Here is a 19686-nt window from a genome sequence, read left to right as displayed (position 1 = left end):
ATACAGTTTTGAGTTATGGTGCTGGCGCAGGCTATTGAGAGTCCCTTGGACTGCACACAGAACGAACATCTCGATTATGGAACAAATAAAACCCTCACTGCCACTGGAAGCACAGATCCTGAGGCACCAACTATTTTTTTTTCTGTCATATCATGCTAGCGGAATTATACAGAACCTGAGAAGGTGCATTTCAATTAAATTCAGGAATGTTTTCATCGAAATATACGAATCTTTGAATATTTTGTTTGTATTATTATTGTATTATATATATTTGATTATTTCTACTTCCTATTTCCTTCAACAGATAATATCCAAAAACAACCTGAGTATGAATTATATTTCATTGCTATATTTCAGCAGCTGGTTGTAAGTAGTGAGGTTAAATTAGTAGTTACTTGGTGTGGGTATTTCACATAGTGAGAGCATTTCACTCTTCTACACGTCCAAGTTGTCTGCGAGAATAATCCGTGAGTGAAGGAGAGGTCCACTAGAATTTAAAGTATTACAGGGACTAAAATGTGCTAATCGAGATACAGATATGTTTGCATTAAATACAGGGATACACTAAAACAACGATAAATTAATTGGAATGATCACAAATTCTCATTATCTCATTATCTAATAGGTAAACTCATACATAACTAATCCCAAGTCAGTCAAGTCATCAATTCTATTAAAACATATTCATCATCTGGCATTTCTATCTGGCATCCACGGGTATTATCTTCTCCATTAAGACGATTGTTACTATACACAGCTGATTGTGCTTGTTGTACTAAACCGGTACATCATAGCTAAAATATTTGATACCCACATAAAACATAATGCAAACTAATGACTGAAAATGCAGCGATGTATATAGGCATGGACACCACCGATTGTACCTACAGCTATACACGATATCAGCAGTATCTGATACAAACAAAAAAACTAATTTAAACTAATTATTGAAAAAGAGCACTGTTGTACACACCGCTTATACACTGCTTACTGTACTTCCGTAGTTCTGTATACACACAGAAACAATTCACAGTACTCGATACACACAAAACACTAAGTTAAACTAATCAGCTAATCATTAGTATTATTTAAATCAGCACATTGTATCTGTAGTTCTTGATGGATACACATAATTTCTGGCATTCACTTAGTTAACTTTTATTACATACTTTGAATCCTGATGACTTTGAGCAGAAATATGTTGCTGCTTTGGCAGAAAGCAAAAAGAATTTCGTTCTGTTTGTAACTTTAGTGTTTATTGCATTTCAACTAATTTTCGATTTATTTTTAAGTTTTGAGATTAAAGAGGACGGTCATCGGGGTTGGGGAGTTGTTGTTACACGTCGTTAGATTAAGGGAAGTGTTGCAGTTGTGTTGGTCAGCTTGTGTCGAAATTTGGAGTGACGATGACGCCTTTTCCTATATCTATACCTTTGTTATACCATATTTTAATTTATTACTAACTACCATGGCATAAACTTATTAAATGTGCATTTGATAGAGTGTGATATGACCTCACAAACAATACGGCGAATGAAAGAGAAGATTATGCTGAATATTTGATGCTTTGATTGATGTCGTCAACAGGAAAGGAGAAATACAATTGGATATGTCCAAGAATTATTTGGGCAAGTTCTATACATTGCGGTATTGCTGTTCTTTATCAGAGTTTAAAGTTATCACAGTTGATACGTCTGGCAGCATCGGAATTTACGATGTATGTAATGGTGCATTAAGCAATAAGAACATTCGTCACGTCATTACCAGTTGGCAATTTAAACGGCAAGAAAGTTGTGTAGCGATTGAACCTGTGAAGAGTCATATTATTGGCGGTACCAACAGCAGAGATTTGTATGTATTTACTGATCAGTTAAATTACAGTCACATGTTTACCCTACCAGATGTAATCGATGGGGCTTTAGATATCACTGTACATAGAGGTAATCTCATTGTCTGTTGTAATGGTAGAGCATATGCAGCTACCATAGAGGAATAACTAAGTAAGCTAATGTATGAATTCACCAAACCAGATCTCGATGGATGCGACTGGAGTCCTTGCAGTGTCTGCACAGACAAGAACGAGATCATTTATATGTTATGGTGTACAATACAGCGCACATTTGCGGAGATGTATCCTGGCACAATACAGTAAGGATGGTCGACAGATATTGACACGAAGAGTAGATAATGACGCTAGCTGTGTGACAACGCTAGAAAGGGATGGGACGGAAACAGATACTTCAGGAAAGCTGTACACGTACGGTCTAGTAATGACGTAGATAAAGGGAACTATTTCAACGTATTATTAGAAAGAACCTTAGTACGTGCATTTAAACTAAATTCAGATTTTTTTTTATCGAGAAATACGACTCTTACATTTTCAGGCTATAACAAACGTTTGATTATTTTTTTTTTTTGATTTTGTATGCTTCTTATTTCCTTTCCAACAAATAATATCCAAACACAACATGAGTATGAATAATGTTTATTTCTATATTTCAGTAGCTGGTTGTAAATAGTGAGGTTAAAGTAGTAGTTCCCTGGTGAGATATTTCACATAGTGAGATCATTTCACAGTTCTACACTTCCAATTTTTCTGCGAGAATAGTCCGTGTGTGGAAGAGAGGTCCGCTGGAATGTAAACTATGGCAGTGACTAGAATGTACTATATATCGAGTTACAAATATTTTTGCATTAAATACAGGGATAAAATTAAGCAATGATAACTTAATTGAAATGATGACAAATTCAACTCATAATTGATTCCAGGTCAGACGGCTTATAAATTATATTAAAACATATTAATCATCTGGCATATCTTTATGGCATCCAACGGTATTATCTTCTGCATTAAGACGATTGTTATTATACAGCTGATTATGCTTGTTGTACTAAACCGGCACATCATAGCTAAAATATTTGATACCCACATAAAAAAAATAATGCAAACTAATGATTGAAACGCATCATTGTATATAGGCATGGATACCGCCGATTGTACTTACAACTATATACGATATCCGCAGTAACTGATACAGACATAAAAACTTATTTAAACTAATTATTGAAAAAGAGCACAGTTGTACATACCGCTTACACCGCTTACTGTACCTCCGTAGTTCTTTATACACACGGAAACAATTCACAGTACTCGATACACACAAAACACTAAGTTAAACCAAACAGCTAATTATTAGTATTATTTAAATCAGTACATTGTATCTGTAGTTCTTGATGTATACACAAAATTTTGGCATGCACTAAATTAACTTTTATTAAATATTTGTGAATCATTATGACTTTGAGCAGAAATATGTTGATGCTTTGACAGAAAGCAAAAACAACTTCGTTCTGTTTGTAACTTTAGTGTTTATTGCATTTCATCTAATTTTCGATTTATTTTTAATTTTTGAGATTAAAGAGGACGGACATTGGGGTTGGGGAGTTGTTGTTACACGTCGTTAGATTAAGGGAAACGTTGTGGTTGTGTCGGTGAGCTTGTGTCGAATTTTGGGTGACGATGACGCCTTTTCCGATATATCTATACCTTTGTTATACCATATTTTAATGTATTATTAACTCCCACGGCATACACTTATGAAAATGTGCATTTGATGGAGTGTGATATGAACCCACAAACAATACGGCGATGAGAGAGAAGATTATGCTGAAGAATTTGCATCATTCATGTTTTGATTTTATGATGTTCCATATTTATTTGCCAGGATATGGTTCAAGTGTTCTTAGACATGACTCTTATGACCTAAGTTACTTCCTTTAACACTTAATTTAATGTCTTAAATTATTTATCTTTTTCTAGGTATGACGCATACAAAGTGTTTAAGCTTTGTGCTAGAATGTGCAGTGGGTTATACAGTAATGTTGTATTATGCATTGATTCATATCCATGGTAGTTTGAAGCTATAGAACAGGCGAAAACCCCCATTCCCCCTTTATAGTACGTCTCTTGTGAATTGCTGTTATATTTGATTTGATGTGCTATAAAACGAAATGACATGTGACATGTGACTAAATCCACCCCCTCCTTCATAGCAGAGGATTATTTATGACCGTAAAGCTAATTGCTGCCGTCAGGCAAGAGCAATTTATAATCATGTTTAATGTTTTGACTGTTATGTATGTTTAGAATTATCTTATATGTCTTGGTTACAATAAACTCAGATTCTGTCCAACCATGAACACAACTGTTGTAGAATTTGCTCGCCTCATACCATTGCAGCTACAGCTCATTGATGCACGTCATCAACCCAACCACCATATTTTTTTTTATTTGATTTGATTTATTCCTACCAATTCGAAAGCAAAAATATACGTACAATACAATTAATGTGAAAGTAACAACATAAAGAAATCGAAATAAAGCAATACAGCAACTGATTGGTAGAGGGAACCAAGAATAAGCATAGCTTTTCTTAACAAATATGCCTTGATTGAATGTGCTATATACAACGAAATGACATGTGACTTGATTTGATTTAAAATCGACTTGAAACTTGGTAACAACACTGCTGAATTGTAACATGGGATGTCACTATCTACAGATAACAGTAACAGAAACATAGTTAAGTGAAGTTAACCCTGTGCTGAACCGTAGCTCAAAGCCAGTATAATCTGAAGACACGTGATTCCTTACATCGTTGATAACACAGATCGCCGATAATTCTGACTATACTATGGGTTGTTTCTGTACTATTTGTTGAAATGAAAACCGATGTAAAGTCGACGTGAAAACGATTAGCTAAATAATATATCATTTGCGTTATAAGTTCAAGTTGAAAGTTGAATCATGTTTTAAACAAATATGCAGCTAGTTTCAAATGTATTGATGAGCTTGTATAAGAATGAACGAAACATGTATTTTTGACATAATATGAAAAGGAACTTTGTATTAAATGTTAAATAAAGTGCAGCTGGTCGCGACTGCTAAAAGTTTGTAAAAAGATTAACAAATGTGAAATAAGCAGAAACAATTATTTCTTAGATTCAGTGTTAGATTGTAGAATAACGCAAGCAGAGGTTTGGGAGACATACTTAAAGAAAATTGTGTTTGTAGACTTTGTTCTATGTATTTTGAAGGAGTACAACTATTTACGTTAACAAAACCTAACAAATAGGTTTGTAAACATTCTTCTCCTCCTTCTTCGTTGCTCCGTCTCCAGTCTCGATATACTTCGTTACGTTGTACGTTATATTTTATTAAAGATCTCCCATCGTCATTAACTATACTAATCTAAAGATAAAAATGTTATATATGAACAATGCCTGTTCTAAATAACTCAATTAACGAAATCAAAGATACTATATTCTAACAGAATACGTGTACATATGTTGGCATAGACTATTGTTTCTTACTTGGAAAACATCGAACATTGGAGACGATAGCATATAGCTTAGAGAATTCCCTGGTGGCTATACCAGTTGAACTTTTGAACTGGGTTCAACTGGAAATTTCTATACAGAAATTGGCCCAAATTTGAACTAGGTTGAAATGGGTGAACTGGGGTTCCCAACTGGTTCAACTATGTTTTACTGGGTCCAACTCGTTCAACTATGTTTTAACTGGGTTCCCAACTGGTTCAACTATGTTTTACTGGGTCCAACTGGTTCAACTATGTTTTACTGGGTCCAACTGGTTCAACTATGTTTTACTGGGTCAACTATGTTTCACTGGGTCCAACTATGTTTTACTGGGTGAACTATGTTTTACTGGGTTCAACTGGGTCAACTATGTTTTGCTGGGTTAAACTGGGTTAACTATGTTTTACTGCTTATATTTTTAAATAGTTTGAACTGGGATTCTCAACTGGTGTTATCTACACAATATAACACCACACTATAAGAAGTTTTCATTTTTTTTACAGTAGATCTATACTGTATGTAAGGGTGTTAGCCACTGAAAATAAATGTTTGTTCTTGATCAGAGAACTCTGGGTTTGGTGTGATTACCAAACACAGAGCAAGACACATAAAAAATTGTAGAACTCAACTAGATTGGTTCCAAAAAAAAATTATAATTATGAATAACAAACAATGTACAACTGATCTGGGCCCAGTCAAAGAATTAAATGAAACAACTTACATTCGTGAGGTGCACACCCAAAATATAAAAGAAATACACTTAATTTAAAAGTATGTTCTGGTGAGTTGGCCTGCTGGTGACATCAAGTATTCTACGACTTCAGATCTTCCACGACATCAGATATTCTACGACATCAGTATAGTTGAACCCAATAAATGGTATTATGAATGTCCGATCCCAACAAAATAGTATCCTTTACTTTATATGAAATAGTGTTTCAGGGTATCCTTTCAGTAAAATAATGTCAATATCCTTTGTAGTAAAATAATGTCCTTTATAAGTGATGGTGTCCCGAAATATCCTTTATTGTAAAATAATATCCTTTATAGTAAAGGTCTTTTTTATAGTAAGGTCTACAGTAACTTGAACTATGTAAATTAAGGTTTAAAACAAACTATCCAGCCATTAAACTATCTTTCTCTTCTTTTACAACTGCCTTGCTCAGATACTCATAGCCAATTGCCAGCTCCCTATACTGTACCCTCACAAAACTCCTTTGTTCCTAAAATATATACACACAGACCCCATTTCCTGTGAGGGCTAATTTCCAGGAAGAACAAGATATTTGCCTAGCAACCCAGAAGAGAGAGAGTTGTTAATCAACCCTTTTGCTGCCACAAGACAACATACAAATATACTGTACAAATGAATAGCCTGTACAGTGAGCACTGCACAGTGCACTAATAAACAAGTAAAACTATGGTACAAAACAAAACTTGATGTAAGAGCTGACCATCTAACACTGTACAAATGAAGCATCACTTGAAATTAGATTGATAGTTTAATCATATGTTCATAATGTTCAGTGTAGGGCATCCTCAAATTTGTAGCATATACGTGTATGCTGTATACTTCACTAATGACTTTTGCAAAGTATATTATTATGCCAATAGGACACTTCATGTTTGAAACAACAATCAAGGCAATTGCGTAAATTTTGAAAAATCTGTGAGCCTCTTTTGTTTGTGACACCTTAAGAAATTGCCATTAAGTTTGCTAGTTGACGATAACTTTCCTAAAATCATGCGGCTAAATGTAGGTATTAACTTGAGTATAACTAGGTTAGGCCCATTTAAGCTAGGCAACTATAACGTTCAGATATGTCTAACGTTAGTGAATGTACCATGTAGTATACCTAGTTGGGAATCGGTTTGTTAGGCCTAGCCTATACTATAGTCCTAGGCCACTAGCCTATATAAAGTTTCTGTTCAATTCAAATATTTATGATAAAGAGCACGTTTACAATCAATTATAACGTTACAAGTATGTGGCAATAATATAAAGATACTGCAAGATTACAAAAGAGGGAACTTAGCCGCGGTAATAATTTGAAATTGTTGTTCAAATTTAGTCGGATCATACTATTTTGCACAAGGAAGGCATTTTGACTACCAATTGTTCAAATCGCCGAACAAAGTATAACATAATTTTTTTTTTCAAATTTATTATATAGTAAATATTTTATATTTTTAATCATTGCGGTACAAAAGTTTAATCGTTTAATCATAACTGTGATAAATATGACAAAGATTTATTTTACACCCCTCATAAGTTGGCTAATTTAGCATTTTTAATATATTACGATACGGTTACTGCTTACGAACTTACATAGTCAACATAGTCCAAACCCAGTTGGGCCAGTGTGAAACCTAGTTCAACCCCAACAGGGCAAGTTCACCAGTAAACATAGTTCAAACCCAGTTGGGCTTTTGCAAACCAGTGAAACCTAGTATAACCCCAGCTGGGTCAGTTCACCAGCCAATAGTCCAAACCCAGTTGGGCCAGTGCAAAACCAATGAAACCTAGTTCAACCCCAACGGGGCAAGTTCACCAGTCAACATAGTTCAAACCCAGTTGGGCTTGTGCAAAAACCAGTGAAACCTAGTTGCAGCCCAACTGGATCAGTTCAAACATAGTTCAAATTCAGCTGGGCCTGAACAAACCCAGTTGAACATAGTGTAAACCCAGTTGAACCTAGCTCATATACAGCATTGCCTAGTTGGAACCCAGTAAGACCCAGTTCATATTTTAACTGGGTTCTACTGGAATTTCTACCAGGGTTTATAAAGACACTTGGAGTTATCATTCACAAAGGCAACGTCTAAACGTCTCGTCTTGACAAATGCTAGGAACGTGAAATAGCTTTTTTGGTCAGGTATTGCAAGAAGTTCAAATATTCAATTATATATGTCATACAAGCCATAGGAGACAAACTTAAAGGAATAGTTGGTACTATCTCAAAATACTCAGTCACTACGTAAATTAAATGAAACAATCTCGGCAGTTTTCGTTGCCTGTATACCCTAAATTCAAATATACAAATGAAACAGCAATATATGCTGATTGATTTTAATAGTGATTGCATGCTGAAATTGGGTCACACTCGTAAAGATATTTTTCTTTGCCTTAAGAATTTCAAAATGCAAAACTTTGTGTCAATATATTATCTTCCTCTTTAGAAAAATAAGTTTAAGCACTTTTATAAACAACAAAACATTTGCATTAGCCGTGATGACATAATTCATTTGATCAGTTTGTTGTTGTCGAATAATGTTACAAATTATCAACACATTTCAAAGTTCATATCTTTTTCTTACAAATTAGTGAGCGAATTGAGTATATGGTTTGTCTTAAAGACGGAGAAATATCAAGCTTGTATTTTCCCGCAATCAAATGTAGCAACCGAAATTTCTTTTTAAGACTTACTTGACCAGACAGACGAAGACGATTACTAAATCTAAAGAAGCGTATGTGTCAATGAATCAGTGTATAGAGAAAATCAAATACTTTAAACGCCATTAGTATGTATTATAACGAAAATTGTTAGGCCAATACGCTTACGCTTACAGAATGTTGAAGGTAAAAGAAACGACGGCAGTGTTGCAATTGTTAAAGCTTTAATTTGAGATTGGCAGTTAGGGACAAATTCCTATCGCCGGGATAGAAACAGATATAATGAAGATGGAAAAACATCCTCAGGGAACACCTTAGAGTAAGTTAAGTAGAACTAAAATTCCGTCTATCATCTACAAGGTCGTAAGTGTATAACTTCCCCGACACATATGTCGCTAATAAAAGCTTTTCCACCCCATTTACTGATGACGTGGTCACACAACAACAGTTGTCGTCTACAGGGTATGTGGTGAGTAGTAGTCGGCCATCTTGACTGTACCGTACGACGACACGATTCTCATGACCAGCGATGTTTGCTCTCCATAATATGTAAACGAAGTCTTTCGTATCTGTACACACATTGAGAGGTACATGGGTACCGCCAATATCCGGTTTGGTGAATTCACACATCACCTCACTCTCTGATCCCTCCATGGTGACTGAATATGCTCTCTTACCATCGTAGTCACAGACCAGGAGACTACCTCTGTGTACAGTGATATTATGCGAACCACGAATTACATTTGGAAGTGATATGGTGTAACTGTAATTCAATCGATCATCGAAGATATACACCTCTCTACTGTCTGTACCAACAATGATGTCATTGCTGACAGGATTCTTGGTTAAACACTTGACCTGCCGATGTGTAAACCAGCTATTGACGATGTCATTGATGTATTTCTTGTTGTATGAACCATCACGGACATCGTATAAACCCACTTCATGAGGCCAGCAAGCTGTTACAACTTTAAACTTTGATGAAAAACAACAGAAACGATTTGGGAAGGACGTCTTATCAGACTTTATCTGATCCTGTCGTTGTATTTCCCCTCTTCTATTGATGACAGTGATGTGTGAGTGACTACTAGACGCCCGGCCAGTGACGACGATATAATCGTCACCGATGTACGCAATGTCATTAATCCACCAACTTTCAGTTTTGATTCCCTGAACATCGACTACTGACTCCTCGTGTTTAGTAATCGTGACGTCATCAACATCAACGCTTCTTGTATCTTCTATAGCAACATCTGATAAGGATTCTAGCTGTAATATATCCTTTTCCATGTCTTCTTTAAGAGTTGCACAGGCTGCTCTGATATCAGGGATACACTGAACGTATGTCCACTCGTCTTTAGTAGCAAGAATAGATGAAGTCGTTTCTGTGACGTTCTCGTACCGTTCAATAACCTGGTCACAATAATCTGATATTCTTTTTAATTCCATTTCCTTTTCCTTTACATGTAATTCCATTGCTGTTCTCATATCTTTAAAACTAGCATCTATATTTGAAAGTTCCATGCAGAGTGCTCCCTCAATTTTGTTGCATTCTTCAATAAACTTTTCGGTTTCATCGTCATACGTTCTTTTAGCTTTTTTCTTGACACGATCATATTTCTCTTTCACTTGGCTCATCTCTTCCTCCAAATGAAAACTTATTTGGCTGTATTCGCGTTTCAGTCTGTTTTCTATATCAGTTACACCTCGTTCTCGTTTAGTGGTACATGCTGACAGTTCATATTTAATCTTACGAACCTGTTGTATGTGTTGATTTGTCAATTCTTCTGTTTTCGTTGCAACATTTTCACTCAGTTTTCGCGTTGTTATTTGAATTTTCCTTGGTAGCTCGTATGATCTTCTGTTGTGCTTTAGTTCAGCAATATTTTGTTCGAGCAACTCGCTTTCACGTACAGCAAGTTGTCCTACCCCACAATAACGATGTTCTTTGTGATAACCGTGTCTACAAGCAAAGCAAATTGGTAGATTTCCACAAGAACTACAACATAAGGTTGCGTCAGAATTGTCATGGATATGACACTTGGGAGCTTCCGTAAGTGCAGCCAACTTTTCCAAACTTAAGTTCTTAGCTGTAATATCATCCAAGCTATGAGTATGTGGTTGATGCTCATTTAACGTCGTGGCGCTGGCGTGAACGTCACGGCATGCTTCACATAAAAAGCCTTTACACTTAAAGCAATATGCTGAAGCTTTTGTATTCTTTGAACAGCTTTTACATTTCTTCAAGTCTTTATTTTCACATGATTTCTGCAATTGTAAGAACTCAAGCATACTCTTCATGTGAAAATCGGTTTGAAAATCTTCAATCCCGTTTGCTGATATTGTGCATTCCTGATTACATAACGGACATTTCACTTTATTATTATTGCTGGTCTGAATAAGTGTTTGCAAGCATTCCTTACAGTATCGATGAAGACACGGTAACTGTTTCGGTTCTTTAAATTGATCCAAACAAACAGAACATTTAAAGAAGCTCTCTTCAAAATGTTCAAAGGGGACTTTCGATGCCATTGGTGTAAAAGAATAGCCTTCCTTCTGTGATATATGTATCTAGAAATAGACAGAGAAATGTTACGTTAAACTAACTGTTACAACATTTCTATTCCTTTAAGAGTTTGCATATATCATTAAGAGGTTATGGATCATAATAGAAAAACAAACCTTTACGTCTTGAATGTTACTCAATCAATGTTTGGTGAAAGTTATTGATAAACTGCTTTGAGAGAGTACAGTACTTTGTTTATTTTCTTGCTTTTCTTTGATCCTCTGTGCCACTATCTACAAAGAGGCATGAAAACAATTGGGTTCAGGATCATTCTTACTACAGTATCCCAAATCGTATATTGGAAAGTGCAACATTCCATGTCAAACGTTTGACTGCTTAATCTCAAACATTCATTTTTTGTCGAGAATTCTGACCAATTTTATTTCAGAAATTCCACAAATTCTTTCTACACAAAATAACCTTTGATAAAGAAAGTTTTTAAAAAGTCTACTTTTTCAATATCCATTGTCCGCCATAGGTTTAACTTTAACTTCCACTTCCAAAAAAAGGTTGGCCTTTACAGTTTAACATTATTGTAGTAAAGTAACGGTGTTGTTCCAGTGTGGTTATTCTTCCTTTTACTTCCCCCTTTATGTCACTCTTCTATATTCGTTGAACATAAAATTTTGATTTGAAATCATTTTACAACTGGAAAATATCCTTCTATAATTCAGCTTTATAAGAATATTATATAGCGCTCGCATAATCAGTTCTGACGGGCACGATGAACGACCATGCCGAATTGACTGCGTTTGAATTGGTATCGTCGTAGCCTTACAACTCAGCCAATCGATAACACTACATATTGCCACATTAAAGCTTCAATGTCTTTTCGACTGATGAATTTCCGTTGCAGACGACCTGACGTCGGTGCAGGGATTCCTATACGTCGAACAATAATACATTTGAAACTTCAAAGATAGATTTTGTAAAATATATTTCCTTTTTCAGATTCTCTAACTTACCTGTCAGTCAGTGATCTCTCACGGGTTTGTAACGTCTGTGGGTTTGAAATGTTAATTGTACCTTATATTCTGAATTTTCCAACAACCTTTCGGAAGATTTGGGAGGATTCAGCTCCCGTTCGTTGCTTTATTCTGAATGGCGTATATATCAATAACATCTGCCTTGTCACGCGATGGCAAATAATACTCCAACTCAACTTGAACTTTGGAGCTATAAACTAGGCTTTCGATATCAAGCAAATATGCCTCGGAAGGTATTAGACAATAGGTTGTAAAGGGAAAACCTAGGGTTATGATGATGATCTGATATAATGAAAAGGTTTATTTTATCACAAAGTCCCAATGCTTCTATACCGTGTAATGTGTAATTTCTTTCTATCAAACAAAGGGCGATGTCATGCGTAAAGCGCATTTGATGACGTCACGTTAATGCCAACTAACTGAACAGTTAACACATTAACATATTGATTTCTATGCTATCAACCTTAGTTTTTACATTTTTGAACTTGTAATTTAGTTTATATGTTGAATGTGCTTACATCAGAAACCTTTGTTATTTGCTTGGTTTGCATACAATGACATAAGCGATTCCGCACAACCTGTTGTCGTCGGGTCGGAGCTCCTGGGTTCTAGAAGACCGTTAACTAAAATTCCCCGACTGTTACACTTTAAAGATGTCATACCTCCGCGGAAAAAGATGTTTCTGCAAGTATAAATGTAATTGAGATTTGTGTTCAGCTCAATAATTTAGTGGAATCTCGGACTACAGCAAGCATGATGTTGTCACGTAGCCAGATGGAATTCAGTCACGTCGTATGTAAATAACTATCTTGGGTGTGTCAAGGGCTAGGGAATGCCTGGCCATCTGGACTACGCGGAGTAAATTTGCGTAACGTCAATTGCAAGGGCGGCGGAACCGGGGGGCACAGGGGGCACGTGCCCCCCCCCCCACTTTTCCTCAGGTTAAAAATGTGCCCTTTTTCTACATAAAAATTGAGGTGTCTCAAGTTAGCAAGAGGCCAGGGAACCAGAATGAACACTCGGGAAGGGCCGTTTCCAGCCATCTGAGGGGTCTGTAAAACCCAAAATTTTCTTGTACGCTCCGCGCCAACCGATGGTGGCGCTCCGCTCAGATAGTCGTGCATACAACTTTGCAAATCCTGGCTTCGCCCCTGACTTTTAATGAATTTCTGTGGGTCAAACTCAATGCTATTTCGAATGGAAAAAAATTGTTAAGATATTGACAAGAAATAAACTTTAATTCGGAAGATTCCTACATTAGCAACTAGCATGATTTCACCTCATTTTGTCTCAAAAGAAAACTTTTTCCTTGTTTCCCAATTTGCACATTGGATATTGCAGTGCTAGTATTTTCCTTTAAGGGGGGGGGGGGGGGGGTGAGGGCGTTGATGGAGTGATGTGTATACGCAAATAAGATAATACAATAAGAGTTATAAAGGCTACTAAATATAAGGCTGCATCAGTCCAAGCGAATTTCTGCAAAGTGCCCTTTGATGTCGGTGCCCCCCCAGATTAAAAGTGCTTCCGCCGCCCTTGTTCAATTGACATTCATTCATTGGATGGAATTTTGCCTGAGATGCCGAGGGCTAGTATAAAAGTAGTAGCGGCAATTGGGGCGTGACTCATTATTATTATTATGTCGGGCAAGACTGACGACGCACTCTTCCGTACCGTGCAGGTATACTGTGTGTTTCCTGTCGAATTGAGTCAAAGTTGTGTCGCTGTGTGTTCCTGTCAAGTTTTATGTATTGTTAGTCGGGTTACTGGGTGTTCCCGCATGTGGCTACAGGGTAACTTCGTGTTCCCACATGTTTTGCTGACATTGAAGAACCGGGGGTTGCTTAAAAAACGGTCCCGTAAGTTATTGCATACTTGTTGTCATTACGTTTACTTTAGAATCCAATTAATGAAATACCGTATTTTGTGTGCAGAAAGTTGCTTAATATTATATTCAGTGGACTATGATGGAAGTCTCTCACATACAGTAGTGAGGGAATATTAAGTTAATGTAATACATGGATGTAACTGTGTCAGTCCGATATTTTTTAATATCAAAATATTCATGTGTAAGAGTTTATGGTGTTATGTGTACACTCCAACATGTTGAGAACATGCTAACATTTTCGTCATTCTGTTATTCCCCTTGCAGGGTTTTAGTTTAATTTCTTATAATAAATTAGAAACTGTACCACCGTGTTATAATGTTTTACTTCTTGTGCACTGCCTTACGTAACCCGTGACAGATGTCCATTTATATCAAAACTGAAACGCGATCCCCGTAATATGCTTAATAGTTATTCATATTCTATACTAAGTATTTGGTACATTATTTTAGGCATTAACAAATCATTCCAACTGTTTATTTCAGTTCTGCCATATCGTGCTGAAATGGTTCTACACTTCGAGTAACATAACAGTCCCATCGTTCGATCTTCTATTTTAACTGTGCTACCTTGCAATTAACTACGCTGCGAACTGTGTAAGTTATTATCAATTGTGTGCCCTGTTGTAACGCAGTGGTAGAATTACGCTGCGCACTAGTAGTAGTAACTCCGGGAGAGTACGCCTTAACGAAAAAAAAAAACATTCTAGCAACTAGTTAGCCCATGTTTGCCTCTGTATTGATCAACAATATTACATAGTTGTCAAAGCGTTAGTACATGACTCATATAGAATACTTGCACGAAAAGCGCCAAATGCCGAACTACCATACTATCGAGTTTCATGTTGATGTTTTCAATGACTTCATTATAACTACTAAATTCCAAAGAATGTATTTATCTCACGGGTGATTTCAACCCGAGATCCGAGATGCTTATCGATTTCCGTACTTTGGGAATCCTTTCATATTTCATTTCCCCCGACTGACAATTGGAGGTGTGGACCAGTATATGCGAACTAATAAAGATTTGGATGAAAGGAACCAATAAATGTTCTTAGCATCCTGGATAGATTCAACATCAACGTTTAGTTCGCTTGTGTAGAGTATACAACTGACCTATAGTTTGTTCCTATAGTTTGTTCCTATAGTTTGTTCCTATAGTTTGTTCCTATAGTTTGTACAGACTTCAAACATGCATGCAGAGCTTTGCTAGTTGAAATGAATAATGCATAGCACACAATAAGTTTGCCCCAGAAGTATAGCTAAGTAATACTCTGATCCAAAAACATGTTTCCATGTTATTCTTTGCTTCTAAGGCATTCAATTTAAACAATGATCCATTTAAGACAATGCGGATCTACCATTATGCATCACAATGACATTTATAATAGCGAATGGAGATAACTATATATTAACAGTTTTTCGAGGAAAATGACTAAATATTATTGAATAATCTTAGCCGCCTGTTCAAAGATATGATTCAAGGAACTATTGACTCATACATACTTAATCCATTTATTTATCGAATAATATCTTTCCACTAGTGGTAGATACACTCGTTTTTGAAGGGGACTTCATCGCTTACGAGTCTATTGCAGTACATGATAGAATGATGGACACTTTCTACAAAAGACTGCGTAGAAACAGAATAAGTGCTATCATTCTCTCTCGTTAACAGCATTCTTGCAGTTCTACCGATTTTATTTACATCAACGTTAAGATGTAAAATCCTTTTTCTTAATTTCAAAATGGCAACTTGGGCGTAAGATAAAATGAATCATTCTCATGTTCTTTATGTCACTTTTTCTCATAGGTAGATGCAATGGTTGGTATGTCGGCCTTAGTGTACGCCCACCCCCCCCCCCCCCCCCTCCCTCCTCCCTCCTGTGAAAATCGTTTGAAAGCAATAATGCGATCGCTATACTATTGTCTTTGTAGAAAGCATTTCAGCTGAACAAGAAAAGATTAAAAACTTGCATATTGGTTGGGGATAAAGTCAGGCTTTACTGAACTGGTAATTCGATCACTAGTCAAAATTTGTATTTACCATATTGATAGGTTATATGTATCAATACATCAATACAATTTCAGTAATACTAACTATGGTAAACGGAAAGATTTGAGACTTCAATCTGAAACATTCATGACCTTCAATAAAAACTACAAAGAGTTGCATAGGATTATTACTTCAAAAGGTCATCGTTTGTACTAATTTTCTCTTATTATTGAATCACAAAGTAAAAGCCATACTTGCATATTAGATATTTTAAAGATATGAAATGCGACATGCAACACATCTCTGGTTAAGGTGAAAGTGGGAAAGCAGACTTTTCTGGTATATTCTGAATAAATATTTACAAAGCCCAAATTGAGGAACGGCATAGTCTAGATTAACATCACCTTGACATCACTGTCAATCAGCTTCCAAAAAGAGGGAGGGGCACAGCATCAGAGGGGCACCTTTTCATTCCACAACCACCACTCGTTATGCTATAAACCGATACACACCTGCCATATCACTTAAATATATATGATGTGTTAGTATGCTATCAATACTATTTATTGAGATTGTTTATTGTTAACCGTGCTACAAAAAGATATGGGATGCCATTTTAAAAATAGCATGTACAGACTCAAAATAAATAATTAAACTAAATACTAAAATTAACAAAGGCTTAAGATATCCAAAAGACAGTTCTTCATCAAAGGGGCACAATGTCATTTTATTTTCCAGTATAGGGCACATTTGCTATGGTGGAAAAAAGTGGAGGCACGTGTCCCCAGTGCCCCCCCCCCGACTCCTACCCCCTGCTGTCAATTCATTTAGTTCTCATGATTGTAAATACTCCGCATTTGCATTTATAGGTAGTTTTGATATTTTTTAACACTATTAAAATCACAGCTATCAGTCCTGGTTGTATTACTATAGCATGTTTAACCTTACGAGTCAGTTGATTACGACATATCATAGCTTCCTACCAATTCATCATGAAACAAGTAACGTCTTTGATCTATCATTTGATATCAACATAATTGAGACTCAGTGAGGCAAGAGTTAATGTATCTTTTGACACAAAAATACAACATCGAACCATGCAACGCCTTTGCCTCTGCAATAGACCGTACCCTGTAGCAAGTACATAACTTGGAAAGTAGATAGTTTTTAACCAATCTGTTTTTCTTATTGTCGTATGCGTCCCTTGTTCACGTGGTTAACTTCTTACGCAAATTATGATGTTCTCTGACCAGCTGAACACATTTATTAGATAACGTACGTATATTCCAATACATCTGTAGGTCTACCGATACTTAGGTTTACTTATTTTCCCAAGAACCTCCCAGAAGGTTTCAGGCCTTTACAGTTGCTTAAATTAAAGGGACCTGGATCAAGGCAGTATCACCCGCTTTTATCACACAATTAAGAATTACGCCATTTCATATCGGACTTTGAAACGATTATGTTCATGAATAATGGGTTTTATAAACGTGGGACATGACACCGCGATCATAATGTATCTCCGGAAATCTTTATGAGCCATTGATTACACTTGACAGAGTGTAAAAAGCAAACAATGTTACTCATAGACAGTGGCGGCGGAACCGGGGGGGGGGGGGCTTGGGGGGGCTCAGCCCCCCCAATGAAAAAGTTGAGGGGGCAAATGCATGATAAGCCCCCCCAATATTTACCAAGGCTCCGAAACGTGCATCTGCCCACTTTTAATGCATACTTGTTGATCTGTCCGATGCACACGTATACTATATAGGTGTAATAATTAAATATGATAATTGATTGTCTGTATCATGCCTCATCGAATATTGGTGTTTTAAATGAGAGGGTAATAAGCTAAACGCTACACTCATCAACATTTGCGTTTACACCGTCTACGAGTACACGCAAGGCGTGGAACATGGCTTAAACGCAATCAATTATTAAACGAACAAAAACACAATATTAGCATTTCACCTGTACTGTATAGGGTGCTAGGTCATAGAAATTTGTTGGCAACTGCACATGGTTTTGGAATTACCCATTTGTTGACATAATGAAATGCTTTCTGTGTTTTCTTATGACATTTATTTAATTCAGGGGCGTCGGAGCCGGTACGGGCAAATATTCACGACGCCAAAAAAAAGAAAGTAGGACTAAAAAATGGAGAAAAAAAATCTCGGAGGTATATGTTTCAATAATTTTCAATAATGATGACGGTAAGTAGGCTAAATGTGACTACTCTGGCATGACAGGGGTCTTGTTTTCAAGCTCGGGAAGTGCCATTTCCTGCAATCTGGGAGGCATATTTTCAAAATTTTCTCCATTACGCTACGCGCCAACCGTGGTGGCGCGTAGCGTAGTTTGACCTACCAAACGTCCCCCCGATAATTATGATAGTTGGCCACACTCTGAACCGCCGTACCAATCAAAAATAGCTTCCGACGCCCTTGTAATTATTGCATTTAATTGCAAGTAGTAATTTACTACACTCAAAAACGTCTTTGCGAGTACACGTCGAGTAATAGCTAATCTCTTAAAACACCATCGAATATACAAATTACAATGTTTTTACAGATTTTTACGTGCAATCTGAGAAATTGCAGGCTTGAGACTCATGTTTTAGGGCTAGGTATTCATAGCATAAAACACTCGGGAAATGCCGTTTCCGGCCATCTGGGGGGTTTGAAAAACCCAAAATTTTCTTGTACGCTCCGCGCCAACCGATGGTGGCGCTCCGCTTAGATAGTCTCCACATATTAGCCCCCCCAATAATTTTCCCGTTCCGCCGCGCCTGCTCATAGAGAGATAAGTTTATAAGCTGATATGATAATACAAGACTGTATTGACCATAAAAGAATACAATGCTTCTCTTTCATAGTAGCCTACGTAATCTCTATGATTGAACATTGTAATATAAAAGAATATCGGAGTCCACCTTATAATTCATGTTTACAAACTTGCTAATATAAAAGTATATATGAAACTCAGTTTCAGCATATCTTTGCGTCGGTGAATAAATTTACATATTGCATTCTATATGCTATCAAGTAACTTTTGATTGTCCATGTAACACACATAAAATTTCATTCCAATTTCCAACCTTTGAAGAACAGGTTTGTCTTTCACCGCCACTTTCATACGTTTGTATTGGAGACTGCGGTGAACCCCCAACAACCGTGGTTAACTAGATAAGAGCACACACAACATATGTGAAGCAGAATAACTACTTTCCATCGTCCCTTGTCTCGACTATCATGCCAGCTCTTATGTGACCAAATAATCGAAACAGCATCCCCAATCACTTCCCTAAACACTAAATGTGACCAAAAAGGAAACATATGAACTCCCCATGTTCCATGCATGTTATTCTCCTTGGTTATTTACATTTTTGGTGTGCACCAATCGCCCATGGATGGTTTCCACAGGATACGTCAAACTGAGTTAACCCTGTAGTACATCCATAGGATACAATTTTACAAACATATGCAT

The 19686-nt window shown here is 36.6% G+C and overlaps 1 protein-coding gene across 1 annotated transcript; it reads right to left on the bottom strand.

Moving 5' to 3' along the window:
* Positions 1-8951: 8951 nt before the first annotated feature.
* On the bottom strand, positions 8952-13146 carry LOC139984059 (uncharacterized). The gene is made up of 2 exons (XM_071997726.1): positions 12305-13146; positions 8952-11344 (listed from the first exon to the last, which is right to left on the bottom strand). Exon 2 carries the CDS (start codon positions 11303-11305, stop codon positions 9098-9100), a length of 2208 nt encoding a protein of 735 aa, XP_071853827.1. The 5' UTR covers positions 11306-11344; positions 12305-13146; the 3' UTR covers positions 8952-9097.
* Between the last annotated feature and the right edge of the window lie 6540 nt (positions 13147-19686).

The sequence above is a fragment of the Apostichopus japonicus genome, chromosome 17 (genome assembly GCF_037975245.1).
Source record: "Apostichopus japonicus isolate 1M-3 chromosome 17, ASM3797524v1, whole genome shotgun sequence".
NCBI lineage: Eukaryota > Metazoa > Echinodermata > Holothuroidea > Aspidochirotida > Stichopodidae > Apostichopus > Apostichopus japonicus.
The sequence above is the reverse complement of the archived record's forward strand: the minus strand, read 5'-3'. Positions and strand labels throughout refer to the sequence as shown.

What these genes read in the sequence shown, in the direction of transcription:
- LOC139984059 (XM_071997726.1), bottom strand. Translation starts at nt 11,305, where the DNA reads ATGGCATCGAAAGTCCCCTTTGAACATTTTGAAGAGAGCTTCTTTAAA.